This window comes from Lingula anatina, chromosome 1, assembly GCF_051362555.1.
Source record: "Lingula anatina isolate TDL-2025a chromosome 1, LinAna3.0, whole genome shotgun sequence".
In the NCBI taxonomy this organism is placed as follows: Eukaryota; Metazoa; Brachiopoda; class Lingulata; order Lingulida; family Lingulidae; genus Lingula; species Lingula anatina.
In genome coordinates, this window is record NC_141767.1 from 1,541,496 (window position 1) to 1,568,090 (window position 26,595).

At 35.7% G+C, this 26,595-nt stretch overlaps 5 protein-coding genes across 12 annotated transcripts in view; 3 read left to right on the top strand and 2 right to left on the bottom strand.

Moving 5' to 3' along the window:
* Positions 1–50: 50 nt before the first annotated feature.
* Positions 51–8,373, bottom strand: LOC106154922 (proline-rich protein 5). Its single transcript, XM_013529478.2, has 9 exons — positions 8,066–8,373; positions 7,283–7,363; positions 6,813–6,861; positions 6,482–6,539; positions 5,761–5,852; positions 3,655–3,730; positions 2,606–2,667; positions 2,153–2,321; positions 51–1,565 (listed from the first exon to the last, which is right to left on the bottom strand). Exons 1-9 carry the CDS (start codon positions 8,230–8,232, stop codon positions 1,354–1,356), a joined length of 966 nt encoding a protein of 321 aa, XP_013384932.1. The 5' UTR covers positions 8,233–8,373; the 3' UTR covers positions 51–1,353.
* Positions 8,374–8,494: 121 nt separating this feature from the next.
* LOC106154917 (LYR motif-containing protein 2) lies at positions 8,495–9,809 on the top strand. The gene is made up of 3 exons (XM_013529472.3): positions 8,495–8,575; positions 8,702–8,842; positions 9,097–9,809. Exons 1-3 carry the CDS (start codon positions 8,531–8,533, stop codon positions 9,181–9,183), a joined length of 273 nt encoding a protein of 90 aa, XP_013384926.1. The 5' UTR covers positions 8,495–8,530; the 3' UTR covers positions 9,184–9,809.
* Positions 9,810–10,275: 466 nt separating this feature from the next.
* On the top strand, positions 10,276–16,642 carry LOC106154920 (autophagy protein 5-like). 5 transcript variants are annotated; one of them, XM_087002737.1, is made up of 8 exons: positions 10,276–10,442; positions 10,802–10,914; positions 13,829–13,956; positions 14,363–14,441; positions 14,568–14,730; positions 14,986–15,077; positions 15,431–15,539; positions 15,786–16,642. In XM_087002737.1, exons 2-8 carry the CDS (start codon positions 10,804–10,806, stop codon positions 15,920–15,922), a joined length of 819 nt encoding a protein of 272 aa, XP_086858863.1. In that variant the 5' UTR covers positions 10,276–10,442; positions 10,802–10,803; the 3' UTR covers positions 15,923–16,642. The 5 variants fall into 5 exon arrangements, with proteins under 5 accessions (XP_086858863.1, XP_086858865.1, XP_086858873.1 ...); XM_087002739.1 differs by having other exon boundaries at positions 10,440–10,575; XM_087002747.1 differs by lacking the exon at positions 10,276–10,442 and adding an exon at positions 10,454–10,572.
* LOC106154918 (peptidyl-prolyl cis-trans isomerase E) lies at positions 16,639–21,483 on the bottom strand. Its single transcript, XM_013529473.2, has 10 exons — positions 21,313–21,483; positions 20,770–20,868; positions 20,309–20,379; positions 19,716–19,797; positions 19,044–19,156; positions 18,649–18,772; positions 18,401–18,480; positions 18,094–18,199; positions 17,606–17,748; positions 16,639–17,385 (listed from the first exon to the last, which is right to left on the bottom strand). The coding sequence occupies exons 1-10, from the start codon at positions 21,341–21,343 to the stop codon at positions 17,317–17,319; spliced, it is 918 nt and encodes a 305-aa protein (XP_013384927.1). The 5' UTR covers positions 21,344–21,483; the 3' UTR covers positions 16,639–17,316.
* The window catches only part of LOC106154913 (structural maintenance of chromosomes protein 6), a 47,934-nt gene continuing 42,710 nt past the window's right edge, over positions 21,372–26,595 (top strand). For 3 of the 4 annotated variants that reach the window (XM_087002721.1, XM_087002724.1, XM_087002723.1), the window contains exons 1-11: positions 21,372–21,507; positions 21,799–21,949; positions 22,318–22,432; positions 23,213–23,318; positions 23,691–23,827; positions 24,073–24,215; positions 24,524–24,625; positions 25,100–25,237; positions 25,588–25,668; positions 25,854–26,000; positions 26,450–26,538. In XM_087002721.1, coding sequence (XP_086858847.1) covers positions 21,809–21,949; positions 22,318–22,432; positions 23,213–23,318; positions 23,691–23,827; positions 24,073–24,215; positions 24,524–24,625; positions 25,100–25,237; positions 25,588–25,668; positions 25,854–26,000; positions 26,450–26,538 — 1,199 coding nt within the window. In that variant the 5' untranslated portion in view covers positions 21,372–21,507; positions 21,799–21,808. Of the gene's footprint in view, positions 21,508–21,798; positions 21,950–22,317; positions 22,433–23,121; positions 23,319–23,690; positions 23,828–24,072; positions 24,216–24,523; positions 24,626–25,099; positions 25,238–25,587; positions 25,669–25,853; positions 26,001–26,449; positions 26,539–26,595 lie in introns of those variants that run through there. The other variant, XM_087002727.1, reaches the window with a different exon arrangement.

Below are 26,595 nucleotides of genomic sequence, written 5' to 3' on the forward strand. Positions count from 1 at the left end.
GATTTCCTTTTTGTCATGATGTGTACTCTATCCACTAGACATGTTAAAACTCATGATTTCTTAATTTTTTTATTTGGTACAACAAAGTTATAACAGTATACCAAAGTAAATCTTAAAGAATTATTTAACTTTAACTTTTACAAATAAAATGTCATTTTTCTTAACATGAGATCTAATTCAAATATCTAAGCAATCAAACACAAAGTATTCAGCATAAACCTTGAATTATGGTTAAGTAGTTGTGGCATAGTTCTGAGGACAAGTTTTTGTGCAAATAAAACAATTGGTTACAATAATGATATATGAAGTGTGCCACTAATAAAAATATATACAAGTGTATATAAGATTAAAACAAAAGTAACAGGTATGTCTATTGCTTTTTTGTAAAAATTACAATACCATCTAGTTGACGGTACAACAAACACTAACAGAAAATGTGCAAAAAGATTGAATACTAAACGAAGGCATATGGAATATAACTGTAATAACCATTTGTTTAAGTATATTCCTTATAGCATAGTCCTTGTCATACTATAAGTAATTCAATGCATAATATATTCTTTACTCTGCAACTGGTGTAACAATAAATAAGATTTTCACCTAACCTTATGGAAGGTGATTTGCTAACAATAAATAAAATCAGTACCACAGAATCACCTTTTTGCAATATAAGAACATGCCTTTTTTGGGTTTTTTATTTGGCTACATCACAACTTCTTTGACATTTATTGAGATCACATTTTGGTTTCCCTGGTATTGATTCTTAAATAATCCCTGACAGAATTTGAAAAAAAAATGATCACTTATCATATAACATACCAGGATTGGCAGCATTTTCAAGACAATTATAAAAGAAAAAAAAAAAAACAATGATTCAAACTTATAATTAACAAAAATTAAAATAATGTGTATAAATACAAATTGTGAATTTGCTGTATAATATAAGCATTTACATCAAAATTTCTAACATAAATGAAGAAATGACTAGAACTTCTTGGGAATAAGTTATGGTTGAAAATCTATACTTAAACAACAATAATAATCTTATTCCAAACACTTCAAAAAATCAGCAAAAAAATCACTGGTATGGTAGAATTACATGATGAAAAAGTTATTTTGAACGTTCAGAACTTACAGTGTTAAAGCATGCACTGTGGTGCTTCAAAATAAAATTTTCATTATCAAAACAATTCATGAAATTAAGACAAAAATAAGAAATTGCTAGAAATTTTGTCAGCACCAGAAGTACGCACCAATCACCCTGAGATACAGGAGACATGGGAGTCATACTGATAAGAGAGGTTAGATTCCTGAAATCTCCAAAACTCAGGGGAAATCACCCTTCACAGGGGATCAAACTTCCGATCCTTCACGGTCATAGCACGCCAAGCTGTGTCTACGATACGGCTCGTATTCCTCCAGTGTATCCAGCATGGGGCCTATCACGATGTTGGAGGCGCTCTGCTGGCGGACATGTTGACTGAGGACCCTGGATGCTGGATGCTGCATACTGAGAGGACGGTGCATTTGTGGTTTGCTTTTACGCATCTCCCCTAGTATGTCACCTGAAAGTTAAATTAGATTTTTTCATAATATATGGATAGCCCCAGTAAATTCTGATTTGGCAAGGTTGATTAAAAAAACATCAATCTTTATAGGATTCTTTTGTTTCATTTATAAAATCATGAGATTTTAAACTGATTTCATTGATGTATTGCACTGAAAAGATTCTAACCTTGCTAAATTAGTGAAAACTACATTTACATCACATTTAAATTATCATGCACAACTGTCTTACTGAAAACATAATAAACATTTAAATTACCTTATGAAAATTTCTTTTAACACAAAAAGTAAAACTATTACTAAACATTCAGAGTTGCAGGCTAAGTAAAAATAATAACAAAGTTGAAAATGTCACTTAGACTGGGTTTCCATAAACCTATCGTACGAGTACTCTGAGGGGATTCTCACTAAATTGCATTCAGTTTAAAATATCTGGCACACCCACTGAAGCTGCTAGGGGGGTAATTAACTTTCATGCACGCTTAAACTGAATGCAATTTAGCAAGAATCCCCTTGGAGATAAATCAATCCTGCTAGTACAATAGCGTTATGGGAATGGTCCCTTAGTGAACATGAAGTCTTGTACCTGAGGACTTGGACCTCAGCAGGACCTCTGGTACCACTGTTGCGGGAATGATGGGCTCTGAGCCACCCTCGTAGTAGCCTCGTACCCCAAGATACGGGTCTACTATCTGGGCTAACAGGGACTCCACCTTGAAGAAATTCTCTGTTGGGGGGAGACTCTCTCTTAACCTCTGGAAAAAAGTTATGATGATTTAATATATAGTATTCCATCTCCAGGCACAATGTTGTTTCCCCATCATTCATTTGGTGCTGAATATTTAAGAGTTTTCTGAAAGTTTTTTATCACTCAATTTTTTCCTCTTACAGACGGGTTCTACAATTCCAAAAATTAATCTAAAGAAATTTATTTCTGCATGATATAAATAATAAACTAAAAGATACTTAAGTCTATAATTTGACATTTATAACTATAATTAGTCTATAATAATTAGTTTATCATATCAGCTTATCTCACCTGCAACACTAACAACATTTGAGTAACGGCAGGTGGAATTTCAAACCCTGCCCCTACACATGCTGAAAAAATATATAAGACAGATAATAAATATAAACAATAATACTGTGAGGGACATGCTTGACATGCTTGATGTTAATTACAGCTACGTGCAGTTCACTAAATGTTATAGTTGGTTTAAATGTCATGTTAGTCAAAACTAAATATTCTAAAAATTATCTAAAGGGCACACTAGATCAATATTTACTGATGGTCTGACACATCTACTGATTCAAGTGGACAGCAAAATAGTAGGAAAATATTTGGGAAGTAAATAATATTAGCTTTTGTCATATTCGTGAGAGGATAAAATTATATCTTGATAGCACTTTTTCTTTTGCCATTTTGAATAAATTTTGCCGAGATAATTTCTTTAATGATAACTTTTTAATTTGAGAAAAGGGTATTAAAAAAAAAACAAACAAAAAAATTAAATCTGCCTTACTAAGTACATTTTAAATATGTATGTATTCCCATTTCCAAAATGAAAATACTTGACAAGAGGCAAACCAAGCAGAACAAATTTTTTTGGGAAAAAATCAGCAAAAGCAGGCCTACCCAACTACCAGACTTGGCACCGAATGATCCAGAATTCACCGGTAAATCGGACCACACTACCCATTTTCAAGGTGTGTATCAGATCGCATTACATAGTATCAGACGCGACACCGCTCTTGCCTAGTACGCGATGTGATAGTGACGATTCTCAGCGGGGTTGAAAAGCATTGCATCACCACTCAAAATTGGTTCAGGGAAATACTGTGAAATGCGATCTGATACACACCTTGAAAACGGGTAGTGGTAGTTGGGTAGGCCTGAAAAGGCAGTTAAAAATAAAATTAGCTGGAAAACCATGATCATGTAGTAACTGTGATCAGTCAAGTCTTTTTCTTCACGCTGTAAAATGAGTCTTTCTGCATGGTTCTTAGCTCCTTACTGACACGTAGCAACAGAAACCAAAAGTTAGTTACTGTGGAAATTAATAAAAAAGCAAAACAAAAACCAAATACCTTCAAACTCAGTTTTTAGCAAAACAATATCTCTAAATCCCAACAGAGTGACTTGGCGGATAGAGAGTTCCTTTGTCTGGAAGTCCCAAGGTTAGGAGGAACAAGAGATAGTTTAGTAAGGGTGACAGTGACGTGTGAAAAAATGCACAAAAGACACAACACTGAAGAAAAACAAAGTCCAAAGCACAAGTAAATTAGGTGAAAGATTAACACTATATTAAACTATGTGCACATTAGTCATATTAACATACACATTTTATATAAATACTGTAGCAAAATGTTAAATACATAAGTAAATCAGCTAATTTGTGCACAGCAATATAGGTACAGTTTTTGAACAATCCAAAAATATTTCAATATTTTCAGTTAATTCTACACTAAGTCTTATGCATGCAGTTATTCTGTAGCCATCATAATGATTGTAGTTTATAATTCTGAGAGTATCTTTCCTATCTATTTTGGCATGCAATGTGTAAAGAATAAATAAAATACAAGCAGACCACCCATCCCTTGTTGACCATAAATTAGACTGCTCGGTGGTATGCTCAATAAAAAATAAGTGAGCACAGGCACCAAAAATGATGCCAAGAGCTAATTCAAGGGCTTGAAATAATTTTTACATAAAGGAACAACTAATCTTGATATATACATCATCAGAAATAAATATCTGTGCTCAGAAATTTCAATTTTCTTTAATTTCCTCCAAGTCATGTTGTAATAATGACTGCAGGTGTAAGACCCATGATCAAACCAACACATCATCATTTCATCCACAACTATTAGTACAAGGAAAATTCAGTTGATTGCACACACCAGGTAGTTAATTAGGAAAGGTGTGAGTATACTGGTAATACAGGTGTGCCAGGTAGACAGGTATCAGATCTGATCCAAGTCTGACATCATGCAAAGAGGATCAGGTGATCATACAACAATACATACAGCTACTTAATGTGTGCACGTGTGTGTGTGTGTGTGTGTGGGTGGGTGGGCACATGCATGCATATGTGTGTGTGTGTGTGTGTGTTTGTGTGTGTGTGTGTATGAAAAGGGCATATTCACCACATCTGTATGACAATACATATGTATAATTTATTTACTTCCTGCATTTCCCAGAGGTTAGGGTAATTAGTTTTGGAATTAACGATGACTACATACATGACTATACACCAACATTCAATATATAAGTGTGAGTATGTATGTGTGCATGTGTGTGTGTGTGTGTTTGTGTGTGTGTGTGTGTGTTTGCATGTGTGTGTGTGTATGTGTGTGTAGTATATTAGACAAAATGATTTATATTCCTCAGTATTATATTCCTTCTACACAGGACTCCACACTCCATACTAAGGCATACATGTGGGTGAACCCAATCATAAACATGCTGCAATATATCATGGCATATGACAGACCACTCCATTTCATATGAACTGTCTGAACCCCAGCTTATCTCTGCTGGAGGTGATAAGATACTCAAAATGCATGCTTTGGAGCAAAGTTTTTAGCTTTAAGATTTTACAGCACTTCACTTTTACATAAGCCTAGATTCCAGTAGTGTGAGCGTTTTGGAGCTTCACTTTTAAAGAAAATGTACAGTGTACCTGATACTTAATCCCTATAGAAGCAATATAATGGACTTCTTTTTTTATTGTCCCAATCTCTTTTTCTAAACAATTACATGTGTTTATTGCTTTTTCACGCAACATTACATTCACTTTTTGAGCTGTGGTTTCAATTTCACTTTTTATTTCTACCTTGGCTCAAGCCAAAGAAAGGCAAAATTGATAAATATATCTCTCTATGGTATTTTGAAGTTGGAAAATTATTATTCTAAAGAGTAAGAATCCATTACAATGATGAAATTGTTGAAAATGCCAGGAAAAACGGTTTATAATATTTTTTCAAGACCCAAAATTCCATGTGCTGTCTCTACAATCTATTAATTTCATTTCCACTCATTAAAATTAATCATGTTACAGTTTAATAGTAACACAGAGTTTAAAAAATAACACAAGGCAAGCAAATACAAAATAAAAGTAGCTTATGAGGCACCAGTAATAAGAATATGATTAATCAGTGTAACATTCTGACTTGCCATACTTTATATATTACCTGTATGGGCTGAAGTATGGCCTGAATCAAGGGCAAAATCTCTCTGAAAAATTTGTTCCACAATTCCCCAAGGTGGTATAATAGCTCCTTGTCTAGGAAAAAAAGTATTCTATAATAAACGTATCATTCTGTAATAAACGTATCACACCTAAAGCTAGTAATTCTTTAAGTTATATGGTTCATACCTGTTGTTGTCTTCAAACTAAATATTGCACAACAAATCAAATCACTCAACACATTGAATCAATTTGCAATACTAGTGCTTGTGTCTTTTTAAATCACAACTCTAAGCAGGCAATTATATCACAGACAATATAAATCCCTCCTCTAAGAAACATGCTACATCCGGCTCCCTTATCAGCTTATCATAATTAACAGAATTAATGCATATGCAGCTCTACCAAGTAAACAACAATTCAATCATATATCAAATCAAAACACAACAACACCTACTAGCATATCATTTTTTTCAGCCAAACGTATGACTTTCACTAGTAAGTTCAAAAACATTTTTTGTTTTCTATACATGGTACAGACTACAATTTGCAGTGTAGTGTATCATCACCTCAACAATATTATGAACCTGAACTTTAACCAAGTTCACTGGTTATTAAGGGAAAAGAGTTATATTGAATTTCCTTATTAATTTTCTAAATCTTCAAAAAATAACATTTTTTCACTTGCTGATTTACGGTTTCAAAACATTTAAATAAATTATTACCTCTGTAGTGTTTTATCTTTTCTCTTAATATCACCATTCCCTTTTTCAGCAACTGGTCCTACAAAGAGAAATGTCTGATTGTTAAAATTACAGCCATAAGCCATATCCACATTGAAGTTGGTGTAGTTTAAGAATTTGGATGAACCTAAGGAATATACAGAATTATTTGAAACAATTAGCTTAATGAATAAAACAATTCCTACATTATCATTACTAATACTTATAAATCAAACAAAAGCATTTTCTTGCTATACTGTAAAATTATGCAACTTTAAAATACAACTGCAATGAATTTACCCCCTTCCAATAAATGGGCAACATTTAAACATACCCTGTAAAATTCATAAATGAATGGCCCGACATCAGACTTGACCAGGTCTCTAAAAATAAAGAACATGAGCGTGATCAGAAATATGGAGTGCATGTTATTACAGTACATGTGTTGGTACTAGTACAGCTATAATGTAGGGAGTGATGCAATTCCTATAACCTGGGGTGGGGGTGGGGATTGTTTTCTAAGTTTATAAATTTATATGGAGTGTATACACACACACACACACACACACACACACACACACACACACACACACACACACACAGTATATAAGATGTGGGGACATAGCAACAATTTAAGGACTGATGCCAGTATAACCTAAAAATCAATATTGAGAAAGACAGATGTAGCTTTTTTTTAAAAAAAACATAACACTGTAATAAATACATTGGAACTAAAACACAGGAAACCAGACAAGAAATAACCACTACAGACGACGTGATGCCAGTCATTACCGGCCATTATACCTGACTATTTCCAGGATTTCTGGTAACTCAAGTGGATCTATTCTCTTCTGTTGGAATACTGTCACTATAGCTGATTGAACCCTGGAAAACCAATTTATGGATTATCTCTACTGCATGAGAAGGAAATTATAAGACCTAACAATTTCATGGCAGGAAATTGGAGCTTAAAATAATTTCCTGTAAAATGTCATAGCCTACTGATACCATACATGCTGTTAGCAACATATACATATAAACTGACAGTAAATACAAATGGAAGTACAATAAAATGCAGACTTCACAGTGGTCACAGATAACAGGCATTTGTAAACAGTTAAAATAAAGGACTAGTACTTGTGCTCTAACATTACTATTTGTTTATGGTGAGTCTTTCTCCCAAAATAAGTTAATAGATAAAAATAATTATATATATAAAAACTCAGAGAGGTAGGTCAGGTCACAGCTTGCAAATGATATCTGTGACATGTACCTTCCTTGGCCCACTTGTGACCCATCCTGAAAATTTTATCAAAATCTGTGCATGACTATTTTTGCAAAATGCTATAAATAGACAAACAAATAAACTACATATACCTACCTACCTTACTAACTATTTAACTAACAAAACCAAAAACATTACTAGTACAGTACCTCCTTAAAATATGTCATAAATCAATCAATAATTTGAATAAACAAAACAACAACAATAAATATTGGAAATAAATCAATAATAAATAAACAATAAATTTTATGAAGTGTAATAATGCACATATTAAGTAACGCGGACACACGTATTTGGAGTACCTGTTCCAGTATTCATTTCTGGAGCCAAATCCCTCGTGAGGCAGAGAGGACCTTGTCGGGCTCCTTGGAGGAGGCGTCATCATCGCGGGGACAAAATAAGGCGGAAACTCTCCAGGACTGCCTCGACGATACAACTCGCCCAAACTTGATGAGACATTCCTGTTCATCTTGGATAAACCCCCGTGGGTGTATAATTCTAAGTGTACATGACAAAAGCGGTGTTTGCAGCTACTTTACAAATTGTTTGACTTCACTTCCGCAGTCATCTCTCTCGTTTGGCAAAGCGCCTTGCAGCACAGCTCCCGTTTACTACCATCCACATATAGGTCTCATTTTCAGTAGAGAACGTATTCAATGAAAATAGGTATGATTGGGTCTCAAAAAGAGGTTAAAGCGTGGATAGTAACCAAATCGGAGGTTAAAATCTCCAAATGCAAAAGAGTTGCAAAGCATGTTAGCTGGAGAATGGTAGCTTCAAAGCTGCCGGAGAAAACCCTTTCGTTTTCCCGGGTGAGTATTTTTCCGAGTTTTGTTATAAATTTTATCCTTATGATCCAAAGAGTTACGATGCACCTATTACGTAGAACTGTTAAAATTGACTGCAAAAGTTCAGATATCCACGTTTTTCTTTCGCAGTTCTTGCTGCGTGCCGAGGTGTTGAAGCTGTACAGGCAGTTTGGCCGCACTCTGCAGTGTGTGCCTGATAAGAGTCACAGAGCAGAGCTGCAGACCTGGGTGCGGACTGGGTTCAAACAGAATATCGGACTGGAAGATGAAGTAATTTTTGAAAAACGCCATTGTGCAATAAATTAGACACAAACTGTAGATGAATAAAGAAATTAAAATAAAATAAGTGAATTAAAATAAAATTGTTGAGAAAAAAAGTTGTTGGCTGCTTATATGTACATGTAGAACAGAACTTGTACACTGCATTTGATATGTAAAAATATACATCTTTTACATTATTTGCAAATATAATTTTGTCAAAAATCAAATGGTTTTTACATTAAATTTTTGTTCTCAATTGACAGCTAGCCATCAAGATGTGTATCAGCCAAGCTCAGAAGCAGCTGAAGGAACTTGAGAGGATGTTGAAATTGTCTCAGGTATCAAAGTGATCTTCATGTCACGGCATTTGCCAGAAAAAGTTCAGTCAAGAAGTAACATATGGTAAAAAATGGAGCCAGTGAAGACTTCTGTTACTTTATTTCCAACAACTGCACAAGTGTGCAGTGAACCTCAGATAAGCTAATCTATACATACAGCACAAATGTCATGTGATGACTCTACCTCACTCAGTTGTCACTTTACACGTGTCACTCCACATGACACATGGCGCCATGCTCTGGCTGCAGTGTGTCCCAGTGATTTTATTATTGGTGACAGATATCAAAACATTTCTGGCTGAGAAGTGATGTGACAGCTCTGCACACAATTCCAAAGTATGGACCTCCAGGAGGCACAGAGTGTGGACTTTCTGTGTGAACTGACATCTGGCATGTTTGCATCTGACAAATTTCCGTGTTGAGAAAGAGATTATGAAACCATTTTAAATGCCTTAATTTTTTCACCTTATATGGAGACAGAGAAGGTTTGCAGCGGTTAGTCAAACTCCCTTCAGTTGAGTGGCAAATGTGAAATACAGTACTCTCTATTGAATACAGAGAAGGTTACTCAGTGGTTGAAGTGAGGTAATCACCCTCTCCACCACACCTGCTCTGAAATCCTGTGTGTCCTTAAAGACAATGGCCCAGTTTTATAAAGGACGTTTAGCACTAACCAGTGTTTAACTCTAACCAGACCTTAATAGTCTGTTAGTAAACTGACCTTTAAATAATTATTTAATCCAGTCAGACACTGGCCAGTTAACTAATTGGCTGTTTTCTGTTAGAAGACTGTATATAAAACACATTTTAACCATCTTTTAGTTAATGGGTGTTAGGAGAATTTATCCACTGGTTAGGCTTATCCACTGGTTAGTGCTAAACGTCCTTTATAAAACTGGGCCAATATTGATAACACATTTTTCCATTAAGTAAAAATTCTGAATTTCATATAACTTATTTTTAAATCATACTAGTATAATCTTTATGTCATCAGTTAAAAAGGAAATAAAATGGAATTATAACTGAGGATATTTGCCCTTGTTTTGCATGTTATTTATGCAGGAGTGTGCCAGATTATTATTTAAGTAGTTTTTTTTTTTTTTTTTTTTTGTAATATAAGATACAACCTGCTTCCGCCTTAGAACTTCTAGATTTTCAAATAATTATCAACACCATTGTGTTAGTTGAGACAATCCAAGCAATCAACGCAATTAACGTCGGCTCATCTTGTGGTTCTTTTGTACAGGAGATTGGATTCATTTCGGGAAAAGGTATCGTCTAAAATTTCTCACGGGTTTTAGTTTCTTTTCTTTTGCTTACATACGTTTTATACATGGTACAGTATATAGATGCAACTCATTATTGATACTTCCATACGCTAGATTGTGATAAAGACGAAAGGTGGCAAGCAGGAATGTGACCAACGGGAAATATCGTACCGATTAATTACACACGGACAGATTATTATTATTATTATTATTATTATTATTATTATTATTATGTTAACAAATGAAACTATAATTTTATTAGAGTAAATAGAATAACCTATTTTACATGTTGCGAATTTTGATTAAAAAACTTGTATTGCCCTCCATTCTACATTTCAAATAAGAGTTGTGTATTTTCCCAGTAATGGCAGAGGACAGGGAAATACTCCGTGAAATCTGGGACGGCCGGGTCCCGATCTGTTTCTCTTTGGCCAGTGATGAAATATTTACATTGGAGCATCCTGATCCCTTCTTTGTAAGTATGTTTTAACTAGAAAAAAATCTCCCAATAATGAGTATATTATTTTTTCAGTGTGGTTCAGTTGAGTGTGATCCAAGTGTTTTTAATGTAACCTTTACACACTGGGGGTAGTACAATTATTCCAATTAACCCATTGTAGCCCTCGTCATCAAAACAAACGGCAGCCATACTGGAGGGAGACCGGAATCGTCTGCTGCGCATGATCATGTCTACATGTACAATTTAGCATTTAATTTCTGTGTTTTCTTTGATATTAAACCGAGTAAAATGATGAATTACTGCAGGGTATATGATAGAGAGAAGATAAATAACTTAACAAGCATTCACAGACTGCCTGCAGTGGTAACAATCCAAGGTGTAGGGACGAAAACCGTAAACGGAGGAGAGACTGAGGAGTGGCTTTGAATCAAGACTCATCGGACAAGTAAAGGATAAAACTAATTTATTTTACAGCAAAGAATGAAGACCCAGCTGTGCAGCCTTTACCATAAACGAAAAAAGTAGAAAACCAATGACCGAGGTGTATAAGATATGAGCGCACGTACACTGCATATTAGTAGTGCCCAAAAAGTCTTGGTGGAGAGTGTGTTGTAAAAACGTGTGGAAATACTCAGGCAGGGTTTCGACTTTCATTATGAAGACTCACTTATTGCCTTGGGTGTAATTTGTTATCAGTTATGGTGCTCTTTGGATTTTATCTGCTGTCATCTACCTCTTTAATACCTGGTTAGCATTATTGTCAATTAGTGTCAAGGCTACAGTACAATGTACACAGCTCAGCTGGGCCAATTAAATCAATTACCTGTGTCATGTGTATTTGGAAGTTAGTGGCTTGATTTTAGATTTAGTGTAGTGTTAAGAGTAAATCTGGTTTGTAAGTATATATTCTAGCTCCGGTACCATTTAACTGAATGAACTTAATGAAATGAATTTGAAAAATGTTGAATTCTGTGTTTTCCTACTGTATTATGATGCAAGTTACAATATGAATAAAAATAACTATTGTTACCTTTTTTTGTTAATTTACATTTAGGAAATTGATCTGACATTTTCCCACCAAGCCACACTGAATGATTGGGTGCAAATAAATCTTGGTTATCAAAAAAAAAAAAAAAAAAAAAAAAGGTGACAGGTACAAAAGGCAGCTAGATGGCACACAAGGTAGAAGCAGCGAAAAATATTCTTATATCTTTGTGACCAGCTGAGGAGACAGGATCTGAACATCAGGAGAGTGAAATTCAGTGCATGACAGGAGTTATTTAATTGGATTTGTTTATTTATTTAATTGTTCATTTGTTGTTTTAAAGTTGTTATCCTGATAGCTTGCATACAACAAGGACAGGTTTTCTATTTATTTAGAATTGTGAGCAGAAGCACAAGAAGAAATGAAAACACTTTTTTTCTTTCTCATATTTTTAAAGGCTAAATGGAAAAGTTTGCAAGAAATATAAAATTTTGTATGGTGCACCTCCCACAGATGGTCTGATATGCAGAAACAGATGGCTGTTGTACATGTAGGTTGTGCATTTTTAAATTGTGACCACCAGTTGAGGAATTCTCCTAAATAAAATTACAAACCTCTTAGTAACACCATCTAAGGCCTTATATGTACATACCCACACAGCACATATCAATTGTGAGTCTTCAATCAAGCATTTCTCTAGACATAGATTAAAAATATACTAAACAGGTTTCTCAAATTATGGTGGCTTGATTCGACTTGATATGCTCATGTACATGTTGCATTGCATCATTAAAAGTATGGAAATATTTTTCATGTCAGTGTTATCAACCAAAAGGAAAGGGACCCTGATAATCTGTCATTGAATTGTGCAACAGTGTTTTGCATTTTATGTTTACTTTTATCCATACAAAATGTGCATTTTCCTATATTTTCAATCAAATAAAGATCAATTCATGAACTGACTTGTTGTTATGTTACATTGAAAGTCATAAGTTTGAAAAATACATTGCTTCTGTGAAGGTCTGGACTAATAATAAAATGCTAACAATGTTGCTACTGTGAATGATTGATTCATGGTAAAATATTGAACTCTCAAACAACAGTCATGTTACAAATACTTCCTAATGAACCAAAATGAAGCACCAGAATGCTGAAATAATTTCTGACTGCTTCATGATGTACAGTTAAATCATATCTGACAGCAATATTTCTTGTCACAACCCTGCATACTGTCTTCTTTGAGTACGTAAGGGTTGATCCCGATAGTCAGCTCAAATTTCTCCTTATATCTATCCTTTATGTACAAAGGTGCTTCTATGAAAGGTTGAACTTATGATTACACAGTAAATTCTAAAACTATAACTTTTATTACCCAATGAACAAGAAAAATGAAGTACAAGATAACTGAACTAGCTTCTGACAACATTCCACGATGTTGGGATACAGGGGTAGGTAAGGATTTCACGTCTTTGGACTGTCTTGAGTTAATATGGGTCGATCACGCTGATCAGCTGAAGTTCTCACATGTATATACTATTTTCCTTTTGGTGTACTTGATCACGATATGAAGATTATTTCATTTTATTTGGTTCACCTATATTTACGCTACTATTCCCCGTCGTTCTTTCCCTCCAGAATGGCCGCTGGACGAGTGTTACGGAGCAAATATGACGTCACTGTAATGAGTTAATAGTCAGTATGAGCTTTGTAGTTCTACAGGGTATCAGTATGTTATTGTTAACAATTAAGTCTACTGGATATTTCTTTGGCATGTGCTATGCTAGACATGCAGCTTGCAGATGTAACAAGTATGTGAAGAATGTTTTATTCACACATAAATGAAAATGCCTAATGAAGACACTGAGACTAAACATTGCACATAATTATCAAAAGTATATCTTTTTTTATAAATGAATGATTTTACATGTGCAAATCATTTTCCAGCTGTTAGTCCCAAGACAAAGTTACTTTCCACTGGCAACAGACAGAGTCCAGCGGACATTCCTGAAACATGTGGACCCTGATAACCACGGAGAGATGTGGCTGGAATATGAAAGCCAGCCTTTGAAGTGGTAAGTTTCAGGGCACATTCACAACCAGTTGATCCAGGGACTAACTGGTCCTTGGATCAAATATGGCGCCACCCACTTTAAAGCGTGCTGAGATTCTATTGCTCTGCCCCTGCTGCCGTGGCAAGCATGGGACACGACAATCCATTGTCAAGTGCCCGCCATTTTCGATCCAGTGACTAGTTAGACTGTGGATCAGCTGATATTGAATGCATGCTGAAACAGCATTTATATAATACCTTGAACTGAACAAGTTGCTTCTTGACCGAGGCAGTTTTTAGAAGTTTACCTTTCAATGTTTTGTTTATACAAATTTTCTTTCACAAATTTTCAGAGTCTTCCTTTTGTCAGTAATACAATGTACTGGGTAGAACGAGAGGGTGTAACGCAGTTAATTTTTTCCTTTCAGGCATTATCCAGTTGGCTTACTTTTTGATATGTATAACACAAAGGGCCCTCTTCCATGGAATATTACAGTGCATTTCCAGGTAATATTCTTGAATTTTTAAAGATATGGAAGTTTGTCGGAGCAAAATTACTGTTTGTGCACATGAGTAATCAAGAGCATTATAACATGATAAAAACAAGTAATTTATCATTTATTTTCCCAAAAGAATTTTCCAGAGGATGAGCTCCTCCACTGCCCAAGTAGAGATGCTGTAGAAGCCCACTTCATGGCCACTGTGAAAGAGGCAGACTCTTTAAAACACAGAGCACAAGTTATTAATTCTATGCAGAAAAAAGACCACAAGCAGTTATGGACAGGATTGCAGAATGGTAAGGAAATTTAAAGTGTTTATTTACTTTATGACCCGGAAATACATACTTTTTTTGTGAAAAAAATGACCAAATTTAAGTTAAAGGTGAACAGATTAAACCATTTTCACATTTCAGTGCCAGAGATATTATACTAGTAAGTTGTATTACAGGCTAAAATATAAAAGTTGGCTTCACTTTTAGAAGTTATTTTCACAGGAAATGTGTGCAAAAACAAAATAAGTTCAATTTCATTTTGTTATATTTGTTTTCTAGATAAGTTTGATCAGTTTTGGACCATCAACAGGAAGTTAATGGAGAGGTTAGGAGAGGAGGGTTTCAAGTACTTACCTTTCAGAATACACCAGGTATTAGCAGCTGTTAAAAGGGTTTGTGGGAATGAAATTTTAAAGTTTGCTGACAATTCTCAAGTGTTGACGAACCACCATTTTTCTGTTCATAATGTTTTACTCAAGATAAGTGAACCGTTATTTGTAGTGTCACTTCAAGTATTGGTACAGTTTTTGAGAAGGGAAAGTCAAGTCATTACCTTCAAATGATCTTTTTAAATGGACATAATTTTCAAGACCTTTTATAGGCTATTTTAATAAAAAAAGTGAAATAGCAATGTTTGTATTCTATAATCCTGAAATTAAGAAGATCCTCTAGCCCGTTGAAAAAAATCAATTTCTTGTGTTTCACTTGTTCTTGTTTTTCACAGCCTGAGAAGCCATTCATTCAGAAGTTATTTAAGCCCGTGTCAGACGAAGGCAGACTGTCTACACTAGCAGACTTACTGAGAGAGACGGTGCCACATATATTTGCTGATGGTAAGAATTTATTGTGGTTGTATTAAATGCTGTCCGATTCTTGTAAACAAATGGTGGTCAACAGGCACATTGATGTTTACAACAGGGGTACATCTTGTTCTCGTATTTTGTGTTTACTGTCTTAAATATCTTCCAACTTGACTGACAAATTGCCCCCAACCATTTTAGCTTAGTCCAGTTTTCTTTTTCATAAGAGGTTCATACTATGGAATGATATTTGATCATGTAGTACTTTCATCTTTTCAGATACCAGTGATGTCCTCAGGTGTGAGGTGTACATACAAGGAGTGAATCCACCTTTGGAAACGCCAGTACAATGGCTATCAGAACATTTCAGTTATCCTGATAATTTCCTACACATAGCTTTGGTCAATCCATCTTGAAACTCTGGAGAAAAAAAAAATAACATAAAAGCAGGCCTGTAGCCATCAGTATTAGGGAGGGGTGCTTTTCTGAAGTGGATTGCAGTTGAACCAACCTCAACCTTGATTAAAATTTGATTTAGAGAGGACTTTTCCAGACAGAAGGACGGTTCTTTCAAACTTCCACCTGCCTATGGGCCTGTGAAAGTGCAATAAAACTTCCAAGTCAGTGTGCTGAGAAAGATTCTTCTGCTTTATGAGACTGCATTGTTGTGGCCTGTATGTATAAGAGAATTAAATGTGAAAGCACATTGTAAGTAATGTTATGTATGAATTTGCTGTAATTCTGTGACTAGGAAATACTGTGAAATTCTTAATTTTAACAAAAATTTTACCACTATTGAAAGTGATTGGTACTACTTGGAAGATTAGTTTTCAGTATGGAAGAGTTGTTCAAAAACTGAAGCAGCATCAATGAAAACTTGTATTACACGTCATGTAGAAAAGTATTCTGTTATGACAGATAATAAGTCAGGAAAATTCGAGGTATATTGGTTATATCAAGTACTGCTGGACGGCTAGGATTGTCTGTTGGAGATTTTTACACAATTATTTCAGGCAATAGAAAAATCTAATTTGTCGTGTGCTACTTTTGTAAAACACTCAATTTTTTCACTTCATTATTTTAATTTTTATTACTAAGTATTTTATATATCATATAAATAAAACTGTACAAAAATATTTCAAGTTCTTTATTCTGATATCAGAAAATATTTTAAAATGGCGAGTTTGCTCAGAGCTTCTCTGGCATTTGGATCATCATTAGTGTAAGAACAACTGAGCCCCAATCCTTCCCCGATAAAATCCCAATTCTCTGCTTGTGACAAAGATTGTAGAGAAAAGTAACCCGCAGATGCTAGTTAAGCACGGAACAGTAACTTCAGGTACTTCTGCATATACCCTGTTTATCAATCCATTCATTTATCTGGACTTTTTAGTCCTTTTACACAACATTCAAGATTACCACTAGTGCTTCCTTTCTCCTGGCAAAACTGACTTCCTACAGTTGACACATGGTCCAAGAATGTTTTAGGACCTCATAACTGTGTCACATGCAATATTCATTATCATGTATCATCAAGCAGAGTCAACAGTTGTAGTGGCAAAAGAGCTTCACTGAATGTCACTTTTTCTGCTTGGCCCCATGGTTGGCAACTAGTCATCTGCATTGTTAAGGTCCAGAGCAATCATTTCTTCACGTCCAGTGCCAGTAGAAGATGGTAACAGACATGGAGATGTCTTACCTATGCCCGGCACCATTTCACACCACCTAGCATGAAGTTTTCTGATAGTCTGAACCCTTGAAGGTATTTTTTTTTTTTTTTGGAAAAATATTTTTTTCACTGATGTCCCTGTCATACTAATTCTCCACAGTCTGATATGACAACTTTTTGAAACGTTTTTCCATCTTTTGATCCAACACTCTGGAAAACAGAAGTTTTAATTAAGAATATTATGTTAAACCTTTCATCCACATCCAAGGCCTACTGATACAGAGGCAGCATCCAGCAGCTTCAACATTCTCTTCATCTCTTGTTTTAAAGATACTTTTAACAATTATCTTGTCCTTTTCTTTTCAAAATCACACTTTATTTATTTATTTCCATCGATAAATCTGAGCTGGAATTTTGTTGCAAAATTTACCTCCATCTTTCTGACGACGTCCATGCCCTCAATGACCTGCCCAAAGACGACATGCTTCCCGTCCAGCCAGTCCGTCCTCTCCGTACAGATGAAGAACTGAGAACCATTGGTGTTGGGACCAGAGTTGGCCATGGACATGATTCCTGGAACAAAATTGGTCACTCCACATAAAACTCATTTCAAAATTTTATTCCAGAAAATCAAACATTTGTTTATATAGTAGCATTACACTACTGTACAAGTCGTTACACTATTGTACAAGGCAAAACATTTTTGACTTCCATGCTACTGATAAAATGAGAAATTGAAATATAAAAGACTTCTACCACCAAGTAGATTTCAGTAATATTTACTGAAATTTTTCTCAATCCTAGAGGCAATATTAATTCAACAGTTTAAGAACGAAACCACCTCAGTTTTGTCTTGTGCTGATAACATACATCTGCATCAATTAATCTAATAATGATTTATTCATATAAAATCAATACCTGGACCAGTGTGTTTCAGAGCAAAATTTTCATCTTCAAATTTCTTGCCATAGATGGACTTGCCTCCAGTGCCGTTGTGGTTGGTGAAGTCGCCTCCTTGACACATCTGGGGGCCAGAGTTAAGTTTTTAAAAATACAACACAAAAATACTGGGCGATACTTGTTCTTAACTTATTTTGTTACAGCATATTTCATATCATTAACTCTCTCCCTCCCTCCACCCCCCCCCCCCTCTCTCTCTCTCTCTCTCTCTCTCTCTCTCAAAAATGGCTTGCAACTTTCAGGCTCTCAGTTAAGGAAAGGATACAAATTGGGGGATTATTCTGTGGAATATGCTGCCTTTGTAACCAAAGCCCTTCTCATGTGTGCACAAACATCTGAAGTTTTCTGAAAAGAGAAAAACAATAGTTTACAACAAAAACACAACAGGGGCCTATCTTTCATAAAAGCTGATAACCCAAATAATCATGGAAATACAAGGTACTCTACTGGTTGTATATGATAATATACACCCAAGAAATCCAATCTACTCCTGATTTCAAAACAAGGTCATACCTGCAGTTTTTGGTACCACGTCTGCCCTCAGCTGTATCACAATTCTGCCGGCTGATTTACTGCCAATCTTCACTTCTAGATATACCTGGGGATTGGATTTTGACCTCTTGGCTGGTGCTGCACTCTGGTGGCATAAATGTCAACTTAATGGGTATCTTTATATTTATACTACAACCTTCATGTTATCAACCATATGAAAATATCTAAGATTCTTAATGACTGATAGTGCTTGGATAAAAGAAATAGTTTTAACATACTTCAAATTTCATGTAATGTGAAAAAATCTACTTAATATTTCAACTTTATTCACTTCTTTATTTTGATCATTTTGTTTTTGTTTTTAAGAAATTCTAAAATCTGGTCATTTCTAGACCTTTCACTCAGTTCCTACTCACATCCTCGGCTTCCTCAGCAGGTCTCTTGTTGTTTGCCTCCTCCTCATTCTCCTTATCTCCCTTGCTCAGTGTCTCCCCAGCATGTTCCTGGAGCCAGGAGTCCTCCGACCACACTGGAAGAGCACATCATATATTAGATGTGGTCAAATTTAATACAAACTACAATTTTCTTTTTAAAAAAATTGTGTCATCAAAACAACTAAACAGACACTAAAACTCTATCAGGCATCATGGTGCTGTAGGAAAATTGATGTAGACGGTTTTTTGTTTAATGTTTACGGCTAGTGTGCTCATTTTCAATAACACTGAAGTTGCCAATAGGAACTATTAAAGAGAAGCTCAACAATAGTACAAAAAAACAGCTACTTTCAAAATGAAATTCTTTGCAAGATGACGAGAAAAACAAGACAAGAATTGTACTGGAAAAGTAAAAGAAAAATAAAATAAAATAAATGCCAATAATGTGATAGGCCCCATTCAGAATAGGGTACTAACTAGACAGGGTCAAATATGGCGACCCGCAACAAAGCTTGCCATCTAATCCACTAATAGACACTGAATAGATATCCTTGGGGATATATTCAACTGGGTTGGCCATATTTGACCCTCGGACTAGTTAGTCCCCTATTCTGAATGGAGCCATAGTATAATCCTTGATGTTAATGAACTCACCAGCTCTGGAGGCTCCCTCTTTAATCTTCATAGGCTTGGCCAGATTGGTACGCACTGTTCTCCCAAATAACTCCGAATCATTCTGATCAACATGAAAAATAATACGATTACAATTCTGTCCATCTCCAAGACAACAATGCAGTGTAAACAACAAGCTGAAGTATTCCTCCCATATGGTATTGGAAATTTTCATTACCGGATAGAAATTAAAAATTCATTTTATCTTATAAATAGATTTTGCTTAAAACACGTGCAAAGTTCTGTGAGTAGATAACGCACTGCTGGGGTAGCACTGCGGGGTAGCGCTAACAATTTTTTTCTCTTAGCCAAATCACCACTTTTTTGTCAATTTGTTATCAATATGGTTATAATTTGACTAAAACAAGTCAAATCAAGCCCTTTTTCTTTAGCCAATTTAAGCAAGTTTTCGCATTTGGCTAAATTGGCGAGTGTTAGCGCTACCCCAGCACTGTAATTTATCGAAATAATGTGCCAAAACATAAAATTTAAAAAATAAAACAAATATTAGACTCTGAAACAATATGCCCAAATATTAAAATAAAAAATAAATTACATATTACTCTTTCACTCACCATGTTATCAATGGCAGCTGCTGCATCTTCAGCCAGTTCAAACTCAACAAAAGCAAAACCCCTGTGTTTCTCTGAAAACAAAACATCAGTATCATTGCATACAGTTATGCCTTTGGGTCTGATATAAAAGGGTTCCTGTGAGGGACATTGATGTCACATACAAGGTTAACAAAAAGACATGCCTTTTGGAAGATTTTAGAATAAAATGACATTACTAAGCTAGAGAATTCAACCTGTACTACCAAACACAAAAGTTTGTAATTAATGAGTCTCATATAGCCTGATAGGTTATATAAGTACACAGTTATTTATTTACTAATTCATCCATAATTCTTCAATATTCAAATCATTGGCAATTTTAAAAGTTATTTTCTTTGGGGTTTATATACATCAACTGATCAAAGTGGCAGACAGCCTGGCGTGCCCACCCCCTCCCCCCTTTCTAGTTCTCTACTCCTTACCCGTCTCATAGTCCAATGGGATGTTTATATCTACAATATCACCAAATGGGATAAAAGCAGCATGGAGAATCTTCTCATCCACCTCCTCTGCAAGACCACCTTTAATTTAAAGATGAGAGAAAATTATAACGTATCATAGCGTTGACATGAACATGAATGTGACAAGATCAATTAAGCCCCCCAAACACACACCGGCCGGCTTCATCAAGTTAACTATAACCTGTGCAGCATATCTGGTCGTACTATTACTTTTTTCATTAGACGGACTTCACGTGCCTTGAGAGCGTTTAAACACTAAGTATATGTTCAAGAAGAAACTAGATCTCTGTTACAATCAAAACACGTGTTGTGCTGAAAGAATGAAATTTATCTCAACCAACTTGTCAATTTCAACATTTCATGCACGGTTTTCTCAAAAGTGTTTTTCTTGTTTTAGTAAAATCCCACCATACATAAGTTGCGTGGTTTCGCTCTGGCATAAAAGCTACTTTAAACATTTATAATATAGGGAGTTAATCTCCTTCAATTAAGTGAAAGCCTTACCGACGTAAACTATCCGCTTGTTGCTCGCCATTCCTCCAACAATATGACCTACATTCAAAGCGAGGCAAATTTGGATGCGCGCGGAAACGTCCGAGGGCTACACAAGATTTTGACGTCCAAATGAACTTGGTTTTCATTGTATTCTGCAATGTAGTATTGATGCATTTGATCCTTTAAACCCCACAGAGTCTGACAGTAAGTATCCATGCAGAAAAACCATTTCGTTCAAACATACACCAGTTCACTAACTAGTGCCGTGTCAGTGTCAACCATCTTGTGTTCTTGACACTTGTGTTTTTAAAAGAGACATGGGTTTTATGCCTTACTTTTATTTAACATTGTTTTCATAATTGTTGCCATTATTTTATTTAGTTTGTTTTGTAACGGTCTTGGCCAATTCCCAAGATTATCAAAATCAGTAGAAAAAGAAAGATAGCCTGGTAAACTGAAAATGTTTTTCAATGAACGTTTTGGCTAAATTTCAAGCAACAGCACCATGTCAAAGAGAAGAACCAACACAGAGCAGCACAGACCATTAAAGCGTATGAAGGATGAAGGCAGAAGTGACAATGATGATGATGACGGGGACATCATGGACCAGAGTCAGCGGCCTGATTTCAGGACTGCCAGCATGGGGGTGAGGAGGGGGGGGGAGGGGCAGTGACTCCTTCACTTTGGTTGAAACAGTCTTGATTAATCAACTTCAAAGTCAGCCGTTTTTAATGCAAAACAATTAGTGCAAAAAAATTTGTACTACAGGCTCGCAGAGAGCATTTTCAGAGAGGGGGGTCTTTTTCTGAAAATAAGTGTACCATTTACCTAGAAACCTCATGTGCTTAGCTCAAAATTTTACCCAGGACGGAATGTTCCTAGCAAAAAGGGCAGTCTTTAACTAATTCCCTGGACATTACTGTGTCATCTAAAATGATTTAGACCTTATTCCATGTTTTCAGTATTGTTATATATGAGTACAGTATTTATTTTCACATGTGGCTGTCATTCCAGGAAGAGGCAGATATGGGAATTATTGAGAGGATCCAGTTGAAGAATTTCATGTGTCATACCCGCCTGGACTTCCCTTTCTGCCCAAACATCAACTTCATCACTGGAAACAATGGCAGTAAGTGACACAATGGGGTCAGATCAGTTGGAAGATTTTATAAACTGAAACCACACTTTTCTTTGGCTGATGACAGGGCTTGACATTAAGGGTGGCCCACTGGCCCTGGGCCACTGAAAACCAACCTAGGGCCATTGAATCGATGGGGTCACTGGCCCAAAGACCAAGTAAAATGTCATGTGTCAAATCATCCTTGCAATATTTACCCATATCGCGGGCCAGTATCGAAAAAAGTTAGTGTCAAGCCCTGGATGATGGCAAGCTTATATTGCACTTAAATTAATTAAAAAATTGTCTCTTTTCCTTGCTGCTGTCTATTATGTCTTTGGTGCACTACAGTAGCATAAGGGCCTTACCATAGTATTCTTCTTCTACTGAACTGATATTGCCAAGAGTCAAATTTTTTCCCTCCATTTCTACTCAATTGATTGAACTCAAAAGAGTTAAGATAAGGTGGTGTTGCTGTTTCCATCGTTTTTATGGGATGTTAAATATGAAAAAGCTCTGGTGGATGGGAAAGATGTGATGTGATACAGGGAAGATACTTTGGAGGGCCCATTTAAAATTATCATAATAGCTTAAAATGTTTAACTGCTCAAAGATTAAAATTACATATCTGAGAAATTGTTAGTTTTTCCTCATTGAAAAGATGGAGTCATAACAATATTATAATCTTCCTTCTCCTCCAGGTGGTAAGAGCGCCATCCTGTCACAAATCTTATGCTATCATGAGTCTTAAAGGCAGATGCATGTATCTTAATTTTTCGTTCTCTCCCCCAGGTGGTAAGAGCGCCATCCTGACAGGGCTGGTAGTGGGCCTGGGGGGAGGGGCCAAGGCCACCAGCAGAGGAACGTCTGTCAGAGGATTCATCAAGAATGGAAAACAGTAAGGATATATTTCATGAAAGTCTTGGTAGTGCTAGCAATTTTGTTCGCTTAGCCAAATCACCATTTTTTTGTCATTGTCATTTGGTTATTCAAATGGTTATAATTTGACTAAAACAAATCAAATCAAGCCCTTTTTGTTTAGCCACTTTAAGCCAGTTTTAGTTAAATTGACAAATTTAGCGCTACCCCAGAAAGAGATATTTGTAATGTCCACATGCTCACTGGTAATGTTTACATAAAAATCCATTAAAGTTTTACTTAAACTTGACATTGAAACTTAAGTGTTTCTTGTAGCCATGGGTATTTCTCGAATGTAAAAGAGTGGCACTTTTATTTATTATTTAAAATATTCATATAATTTCAATTTTAGGAGTGGTGAGGTTATTATCAAGTTGAGAAACAGAGGTTCTGAAGCCTTTAAACATGACCAATATGGAGACTCCATCATAATTAAGCGAACAATGAAAGCTGTTGGGGGATCTGCCTACAGGCTGGAAAATGCTGAAGGTAACTTGGTTTTCACCTAACACAGCCGGTGATACTTACCAGGAGTTGGTACCACCTCTCTGATCTAATTTTCCATGCTTGTTTTGAACTTTACTACTCGTGTTGTTTTGAGCTTTGTTGTATAGATATATATCCATGTAATCAGGGATTGCAAATTCTTTTGAAAGATTTCCTGCATATATATGCCATTCTTTGTTTTCTTGTTCATTATACGAGTGATTTAGTAACAAATTTTGTTCCTCCAGGTAAACTGGTGTCCAATAAGAAAGAGGAACTTGACCACATTGTGGACCACTTCAACATCCAGATCAACAACCCAGTGGCAGTGCTGAACCAGGACACCAGCAGAAACTTTCTCCACTCCAAAAACCCCAATGATAAATATAAGGTAGTTTGAGACATTGATAGGTATTTTTGGCAGTCATGTATGCATCATTTTGTCATGATAAATGTTATGTGTTACATATTTATGCTTCATTAGATTTGTAAGTTGTCTCTTACACCACCCTAGCATCTATTAATGTTTATTGATAAAATGCAGTTTAAATTTTATTTTCTGAAAGTTACCAAGGCTTTGTTGAAAATATTTCCTGAAATTGTGCCTGATACGTAATGCCATGAAGAAAGAAGTGTCAGAAAGTTGCTATTTCCGAATCTGCTTCAGCCAAATTACACTCTGTTTCTTTTATTTTCTAGTTCTTTCTGAAGGCCACCCAGTTGGAGCAAATGAAGCAAGACTACTGCAGTATTACCGAGCAGATGGAAATCACCAAAGGAATCATCTCAACCAAAGAAACCGTAAGTCTAAGAGCATCTTTGTACAAGGTAATATACTGTCTATCTTGGATGGAAGTCAATATACAAATAAAACTATGGCTGTGTGTTTGATATGACATCACATGACGTGATATGATAAGAAAACTTATAGAGCATAAATACTGAGATATTTTACATACAGTATGTTAAGATATTAATACAGAAATGTAGGAGGAGTGAGGTTCACTGAGGGCAGGGAATACCTTTTGCGTTCACGGTTCTGTGTGACTGGCCTTATTTTTCGAGCGTGACGCATTATTTGAGGCCAATATTCTGCGTGAAATGTGATTCAGGAATTCTTGGTGATTGGCCTGAATATATCTTGGTGATTGGTGATTGACCTGTTTTTATCTGGGTAGTTGGTGATTGGGGGGGTGGGGGGGTATTCCCTACCCTCTTCAGAGGTACATTGGGTAGCAGTTTCTTAATCTTGAGGTCTTGTCAATTTCTGTGCAGACTGTCCCCACCCTCCACGCTGAGGTGCTGGAGTGGGAGAAGAAGTTCAAGGCCGTCCAGAACTGTGACGACCTCAGGGGAAAGATACAGGCCTTGAAAAACGAGATTGCCTGGGCCATTGTTATCGAATGTGAGGAGGTCAGTCAGCCATTTTGTGAAAAGAAGAATAAAGGATTGAATATTTTCAATAAGTAGATAAGATATTAAAATGCATCAGGTAATACATATAGTGCATTTCATATATTACTTGACTACATTAATCAGTCTTTTCAGTGTAGGACTTACAATGGATGAATAAAAGGTTATCCATTTTCATTGGTTTCTAAATCTTACTTAACAATATGTATTAGCAGCATACATTTAAAATGTGTATTTCGAAATACAATTATAAAACAAAGTATCATTATACTATAGTCTGTTGAATGCAATTATGAAACAAAGTATCATTATGTTATATTCTGTAATATCATGTTTGATATTGTATTCAGAGCCTGAAGCCCCTCACCAAGGCACACAGGGTAGAAGATGCTCGCACCCCAAAGTTTCAGCAGAAAGTGGATGAGTGTCAGGTAAGAAAAATGTTGGCTACAAATTATAAATTTATTTTAATTTCAAGGAGGAATGCACATGCAAGTTTGTATTAAGTAACATTTTTCGGTGTTTATCAAAATTTAGATTTGCATGTAAAAACGAATAAAGAGATACATGTTTTCCACAACTGGAATAATTTAGTCGACTTTTTGGCTGACTTCAGGCCAAACTGGATGAGTGCATGATGGGACATAAAGAGATCCAAGACAAGCTGAAGACCTACAGCACCGAGGCACAGAAATTAGTGCCGCAGCACGCAGATGCCAAAAAGGTCCTCAGTGAAAAGAAAAAAATAGTGCGAGCAGTACAGGTATGTGGTGGTTGGTTATTAACATACTGTGAATAATATTCTGGAATAGTGCTTGGAATTATATACTTTGTTTTATTTTAGCCAAATTTGATAGAAATAGCCAAATCACAATTTCAGGCAAGTTACTCAGCCATTACCCACAGTATACTCTCACAGCAACATGAACTACTAAGCTACGTGTATTCCAACTTTACCCAAGTACTTTATGTTATGAGGGGGCATACCAGACAGTTAAGTTGATAACACTGACTGCTCCTTGGCATAAATCCTACAGTGATAGATTTATCCTGCTGGCCAATTACTTTTCATCTGAACACAGCTTTAGATGTAGCAAGATGTGATTTTATTCCATTTTCCTATCTCTACAGATATGCTTTTGACAATTTTTAAAAAAGTGAAGTAGTCATGTACTTTAAAGTTATCAAAGTGATAATTTGTCATTCTTCTAGCTGGAAGAAAGGAAGATCCAGAGCGAATTACGGACAGTGACCAAGGACCGTGACCAAACCCTGGAGCGGATTAATGAAATCAGAAATAGGTAAGTGTGGATGAAAGCAGACATTTTGAAAACTTCATTGTAGCTTAGCATTTAGGC

Bases quoted from the DNA above. Each gene is read 5' to 3' on its own strand.
- LOC106154918 (XM_013529473.2), bottom strand. From the start codon at position 21,343: ATGGCGAGCAACAAGCGGATAGTTTACGTCG. The intron at 19,157-19,715 runs GTGAGTTCATTA...GTGCTCTTCCAG, and splicing joins AGAGGGAGCCTCCAGAGCTG to TGTGGTCGGAGGACTCCTGG. The intron at 17,749-18,093 runs GTATTGATTTTA...ATTTTGTTCCAG, and splicing joins TCTGAAACACACTGGTCCAG to GAATCATGTCCATGGCCAAC.
- LOC106154922 (XM_013529478.2), bottom strand. From the start codon at position 8,232: ATGAACAGGAATGTCTCATCAAGTTTGGGCGAGTTGTATCGTCGAGGC. The intron at 2,668-3,654 runs GTATTTGGTTTT...ATATTTTTTCAG, and splicing joins GCTAAAAACTGAGTTTGAAG to CATGTGTAGGGGCAGGGTTT. The intron at 1,566-2,152 runs GTACAAGACTTC...TTTAACTTTCAG, and splicing joins GCTGAGGTCCAAGTCCTCAG to GTGACATACTAGGGGAGATG.
- LOC106154917 (XM_013529472.3), top strand. From the start codon at position 8,531: ATGGTAGCTTCAAAGCTGCCGGAGAAAACCCTTTCGTTTTCCCGG. The intron at 8,576-8,701 runs GTGAGTATTTTT...TTTCTTTCGCAG, and splicing joins AAACCCTTTCGTTTTCCCGG to TTCTTGCTGCGTGCCGAGGT. The intron at 8,843-9,096 runs GTAATTTTTGAA...CTCAATTGACAG, and splicing joins ATATCGGACTGGAAGATGAA to CTAGCCATCAAGATGTGTAT.
- LOC106154920 (XM_087002737.1), top strand. From the start codon at position 10,804: ATGGCAGAGGACAGGGAAATACTCCGTGAAATCTGGGACGGCCGGGTC. The intron at 14,731-14,985 runs GTAAGGAAATTT...TTTGTTTTCTAG, and splicing joins ATGGACAGGATTGCAGAATG to ATAAGTTTGATCAGTTTTGG. The intron at 15,078-15,430 runs GTATTAGCAGCT...TGTTTTTCACAG, and splicing joins TACCTTTCAGAATACACCAG to CCTGAGAAGCCATTCATTCA.